Here is a 6,016-nt window from a genome sequence, read left to right as displayed (position 1 = left end):
CCCTGGAAGCTCGTACTGCAGTGGGAAGATGAGAGTCCAGCCAGCAGGGGTAGAATGATGTAGCTGGTGTCTGCTGGGAGAGGGGACGTCTCCCAGAGTGCTGTGGGGGGCAGGTGGTGGCTAAAGCTTTCCTGGGAGCAGTGATGTATCCTAGCTGAGCCCTAAAGGATGCTGGGTGTGGCAGGGGTTGCATCAGGGAACTGTTTGTATCCACTACAGCTCGGGATAGAGCAGGGTACAAAAGTAGGGGACACTGAGGAGCGAGGTGGGGACTGGTCATTGGATCAAGGGGTGTGCACTGGGTAGGGCATCATGTGGATGGGTTTTGTTTGAGCCGAGAGGTGAAGGATGGACAGGAAGGAGACAAACAGGGAGACCTGTTAGGCTGATGTCAAGGGCCAGGTGGGGTGTGGTGGGCTCGTGTGGTGCAGTGGCGGGCATGCAGAGGAAGCACCCACTGTCTCAGTTTTGCAGTGGAAAGAGTGGCTCTGGACTGGGGGTGCCTCTCAGAACTGTGCTGCTGGCTGGACTGGGAGAGAGGCAGGTACCTGGTGTCCAAGCAACACCTCTCACCCACCATACTTTGTTAAATTCCAGCACTCATCTCTCCCCATCCTGCCTAGCTCTGCTGGGCTTAGTATTTGGGGCAAGTCCCTCTAGGGGAAAGAGGGGCTGGTTTGGCCCCAACCCTGAACTTCAACTTGGCCCTTGCCAGGAGCTGTGAGAGTGGTGCCTCTGGGCTCCTGGGCTCTACCTCTGCTGTTTTTTGGATTTCTGGTGAATTACCTAGGAATCAGTCTGCAGATCCTGGGGGCACCAAGTCATTTAGGGTCCAGTCCCTGCCTCCCACTCCCCTAATGATGAAAGAAACTGGAAGTTTCCCAGTCTTGATCTCCCCGAGACACCAGAAGGTGGACCCTCAGCAAAGAGCCTGGGGCCCCACCGTGGAGATGTCACAGGCAGGATCCTCATCTGTGGGATCCCAAGAGAAGGCTGAAAGGCTGGGGAGCTGGTTCTGTGGGTCCCAGCAGCCCCACCCCAATTCTGATTCAGAAAGAGGACTGTGCTGCCCACGCGTGTGGAGGTCTCTCTGTGGTCAGCCTGTCTCCCTGGGCCCATCCTGTCTGTTCCCTTCTCTCTCTGAGGACCAGGACTCAGGGTGGGGTGTCCACTAACTCCACAGGGGTCGAGGTTAGACAGCAGGAGGAACGTACAGCACATCTCCAGGCTGACTGACCTAGGAGCCAATTCATAGACTCCATCTCTTCCCTGGCTTGCTGCCTGGAATTGCTGGATTTACCTTCGCATCCTTAAACGTGGTCATGTTTGCTCTGGCAGCGGCCTGGCTTGCAGGGGCAGGGGAGGGATTGTCTTTTACAAGAAAGGTTCTGTCTCTCTCAAGTTTCAGGGAAAGTGTGTCTGAGGCTGCTGGAACTCTCACCAGATTTGCAAAATCACTCCTCTTCTCTGAATGCCTGCGGATGAAGAAACAGGCAGGGCTATACCATTTGATTGCTGGCTTATTTCACAGCATTTCACTTTGGTAGGAGCGCTGGGGTTTAAATGACAGTCCCCTGGCAAATATGCTTTTGTGCTGTGTAACCAGCCCCACATTAATCCTTTGCCTCCCGTTCTCTGCTTGCAGCCGTATGATCTCTTCATTGCGTCCCCCTCTGCCCACTAGACTTGGACTTCAGATCTGACCCCAGACCTGCCGGCTACCTCGGGAGGGCCCACCTCCCCACCCGTCCAGCAAGATGCCGATCCTCAAGCAACTGGTGTCCAGCTCGGTGCACTCCAAGCGCCGTTCCCGAGTGGACCTCACGGCCGAAATGATCAGCGCCCCACTGGGCGACTTCCGCCACACCATGCACGTTGGCCGGGCTGGAGACGCCTTTGGGGACACCTCCTTCCTCAATAGCAAGGCTGGCGAGCCCGACGGCGAGTCCTTGGACGAACAGGCCTCCTCTTCATCTTCCAAACGCAGTCTCCTGTCCAGGAAGTTCCGGGGCAGCAAGCGGTCACAGTCGGTGACCAGGGGGGAGCGGGAGCAGCGTGACATGCTGGGATCCCTGCGGGACTCGGCCCTCTTTGTCAAGAATGCCATGTCCCTGCCCCAGCTCAATGAGAAGGAGGCCGCGGAGAAGGGTACCAGTAAGCTGCCCAAGAGTCTGTCATCCAGCCCCGTGAAGAAGGCCAATGGCGGGGAGGGTGGCGACGAGGAGGCGGGCATGGAGGAGGCAGTGCCCCGTCGGAATGGGGCCATGGGTCCCCATTCCCCTGACCCCCTCCTCGACGAGCAGGCCTTTGGGGATCTGGCAGATCTGCCTGTCGTGCCCAAGGCCACCTACGGGCTGAAGCATGCGGAGTCCATCATGTCCTTCCACATCGACCTGGGGCCCTCCATGCTGGGTGACGTCCTCAGCATCATGGACAAGGAGGAGTGGGACCCCGAGGAGGAGGAGGGTGGTTACCATGGTGATGAGGGCGCCACTGGCACCATCACCCAGGCTCCCCCGTACGCTGTGGCGGCCCCTCCCCTGGCAAGGCAGGAAGGCAAGGCCGGCCCAGACTTGCCCTCCCTCCCCTCCCATGCTCTGGAGGATGAGGGGTGGGCAGCAGCAGCCCCCAGCCCCGGCTCGGCCCGCAGCATGGGCAGCCACACCACACGAGACAGCAGCTCTCTCTCCAGCTGCACCTCGGGCGTCCTGGAGGAGCGCAGCCCTGCCTTCCGGGGGCTGGACAGGGCCCGGGCTGCTGTCTCGAGACAGCCGGACAAGGAGTTCTCCTTCATGGACGAGGAGGAGGAGGATGAGATCCGCGTGTGAGGCAGACGGTGGGTGGCCACCCGGAGCCCTTGTCTGCATCTTCTCCCTGCCCCCACCCCACTATGACCTTTGACCTTGTGGCGCAGGGGCAGCCAGGACCCTTGCTTCAAACCACGGACCCTGGACCTTGTAGATGAGGGACACTGGCCTGGCCCTCAGGCATTTGGAGGACGTGGGGGGCTGGCATGGGTGCTGACTGGCTGCCTGACTTCATCATGCTCCCTGCACTCAGGCTGCGTGGGACAAGGGCTGTGTTCTCACAGCAGGAATCGGTTTTCCTCCCTTGGCCTCCCTTTCCTCCACCCTGGCCTCAAATGGATGCCAGATGCCAACCCGAGTTCCTGCCACGTGCAGCCAGTGGGTCAGCCCGGAGGCAGCCTCAGCTCCAGGGCTAAGGACACTCAACTCCCCTTTTCTCTGCTGGGGTTTCTGCTGTGCCCAGCGGTGGCTGCTGGGGAAGCAGCTGCAGCAGGAGGGACATGGTCTTGCCTCTCAGCCCCTCCCTGCTCCACCCCAGCTCCTGCCCTGGAAATCTGGAGCCCCTTGGAGCTGAGCTGGACCAGGGGACCAGCCACGAGCACGGGCACTAAACGCAGCCCTTTCCAGGGGAAGACAGCAGGATGGGGAATGGAAGGAAAGCCTCCACACTTCGTGAATTGCAAGAAGGGACCCTTCCAGGATGACACTAGGAAAGGGCTAGAGCACTCACTCAGTCCCTAGGGGCTTGTGTGTTCTTTATTATTATGTTTAAATCCTTATAGAGCAGTATCAGGATGGTGTTAATAGGGCTGCCTCAGAAGGAGAATCAATCCTTTTAGAAAACCTTTATCCTAAACCTCCTCGACATTCACAGTGGCGATTAGCAGACTGGAATCTGGGGACAGCCGTGGTAAAGACACCAGCTCAACTTTAGTGCTTCCCAACTTTATTTAGAACGACACGGGGCGGGTGTCTGGTGTGTTTTCCCTACCCACCCCGCATAGCTATTAACATCTGAGGAAGGTCAGTGTAGAACATTTTTGGAGAATTATTATTTTTTAAATAATATATCATTCCTATGGGGGGAAGCTTTTTTGTTTGTTTGTTTTTTGTTTTTTGGGCTGAGTTATTCCCTCCCTCCCCTCAACACCCTCAGTACTGACTACTTCCCCTTCCTTTCTCAGGCCTCCCCGCAACGACTTTTGAGGCCAGGGTTGCCAGATTTAGCAAAACCAAAACAGAGTGCTGAGTTAAATGCAAATTTCAGCTAAACAAAAGATAATGTTCTAGCATTAATATGCCGCCACGCAATATTTGGAACACTTATGCGAAAAATGATTTGTTTTTCTGAAATTCAGGTTTCTCTCTGAGTCCTGTAACTCTCCCCGAGGGAACTGAGCAGAAGCTGGGGTGTGAGCCCCGAGGTTGACCGTCAGTTATTTTTCTGTCCTGGGAACAGCCTGACCCACCTCCCTGTCTCCATGTAGCCAGTGTGGGGACGGGGAGAGACAGAACCAACCACAACCAGGGGCGTCCCCACGGCGACTCTGGCCTGGCCTCTCCTCTCTTGCCTGACTCAAGACACTAACTTAGTTCCTGGTTCGGTGCCCTGTTGGTGCTCCTGTTTCCAATAGCTTAGGTCCCACGGTAGGGGAGGAACCGCAGGGGCTGTGCAGCCCCCGCCAGCTGCCCTCGAATCCCATCCAGGCCAGTTCCAGATTCTTAACTGAATTTTTTCATGATATTGTCAAAACAGTGAGGAAACATTAAAAAAAGAAAGAAAAAAAAAAGCCCTAAAGCATGCCTGGTGTCTGTCTCTGCCTTTTGGGAGGGCTCTTTCAGGAAGGGGTGGGGTCTGGAGCCAGGTCCTGGGGCTGTCCATGGGTACCTGAGGTGGCTTCTGTCTCTCTGTGAGGACCCGCCCTTCCTGTGATGCTGTCTGCCTGGGCAGGCCCCTTCAGAGTTTGGGGACGCAGGTATCCCCAGCTGCCATCTCTTGGAGGCACTTGGTCACTTAGCTGTTCTGTGCCTCCGTCTCCTGCTCTGTAAAATGGGTATCCTGCCACTCTTAGAGGGCTGGGGCACAGAAACACTGACGGGCTTTTTTTTGCGGGGGGGAGGTGGTTTTTTTTTTATTTTTGGTTTTTGGTTTTTTGGTGTTTTTGTGATGGAATCTCACTCTCTCACCCAGGCTGGAGTACAGGGGCGCGATCTCAGCTCACTGCAACCTCTGTCTTCTAGGTGCAAGCGATTCTCCTGCTTCAGGCTCCCGAGTAGCTAGGATTGCAGTTGTGTGCCACTATGCCCAGCTAATTTTTGTATTTTTAGTAGAGACAGGGTTTCACCATGTTGGCCAGGTTGGCCTCAAACTCCTGACCTCAAGTGATCCGCCCGCCTTGGCTTCCCAAAATGCTGGAATTATAGGCATGAGCCACTGTGGTGATCGACATGGGCTTTTGATACCATTGTTATGAGGATGAGAGCAACTGTGTTCTCCCCAGTCCCCGGGTGTCCTGGTGCACGGGACTGTCACCACCAGAAAGTGGCTGGCCTGCCTGGGAGCGGGGCTGCCACCTCCTCTTTCCCCTTTTACCATTAAGCCTAGCAAATCAGCTTACAGGTGGCAGGTCCTCAGTTCAACCTCACTTCTCAGGGAAATAGAAGCACCACATCCTCATTTTCCAGATGGAGAAAGGTGATCAGATAAGCCTCGTGGCCACTTCTCTAACACCCAGAATTCATTCAAAACTCCTGCCCTTCTCACCCCCGCCACTCCTGGGCACATCAAAGCCTTGGGATATGAAGTCAGGGGGTGCGGGTCCAGTGGCCTCTTAAGCCACTTCCCTGCCCCTGCCCAACGACCTCCTTCCCTCAAACCATGTTTCCCTCTTTCTGGGCAGCTTCAGAAGGGAGCCCCGGTCTGCGCAAGGCTGCCTCACTGCTTGCTGAAGCCCCCGCTTACTCTCAGGAAATCTGGGGAAATCTTGGGGATCGCAATGTGGCTAAGTTCCTGGTGGAAACCCTGTCCTCTCCCCTGAGCACCCACAGAGAAATGTGAGTTCCCCACTCATCATCTCCCTGGGAAGCAATTAGAGGCATAATTAAAATGTCACGTCCCTTCCTCTGTCCCTAGACAGTCTGGTTCGTGTAGGAGTTATAAGCAGGGACTTCTGGCTGCCCCAAGGGAAGAAGAGAGAGGGAGGAGAGCT

The 6,016-nt window shown here is 56.1% G+C and overlaps 1 protein-coding gene across 2 annotated transcripts in view; it reads left to right on the top strand.

Moving 5' to 3' along the window:
* CDC42EP4 (CDC42 effector protein 4) overlaps positions 1–4,608 on the top strand; it is a 27,950-nt gene extending 23,342 nt beyond the window's left edge. The window contains exon 2 of one of the 2 annotated variants that reach the window (XM_023211920.2): positions 1,646–4,608. In XM_023211920.2, coding sequence (XP_023067688.1) covers positions 1,758–2,828 — 1,071 coding nt within the window. In that variant the 5' untranslated portion in view covers positions 1,646–1,757 and the 3' untranslated portion in view covers positions 2,829–4,608. The remainder of the gene's footprint in view (positions 1–1,645) is intronic. The other variant, XM_023211921.2, reaches the window with a different exon arrangement.
* Positions 4,609–6,016: the final 1,408 nt, after the last annotated feature.

Source organism: Piliocolobus tephrosceles, chromosome 16 (genome assembly GCF_002776525.5).
Source record: "Piliocolobus tephrosceles isolate RC106 chromosome 16, ASM277652v3, whole genome shotgun sequence".
In the NCBI taxonomy this organism is placed as follows: domain Eukaryota; kingdom Metazoa; phylum Chordata; class Mammalia; order Primates; family Cercopithecidae; genus Piliocolobus; species Piliocolobus tephrosceles.
The sequence above is the reverse complement of the archived record's forward strand: the minus strand, read 5'-3'. Positions and strand labels throughout refer to the sequence as shown.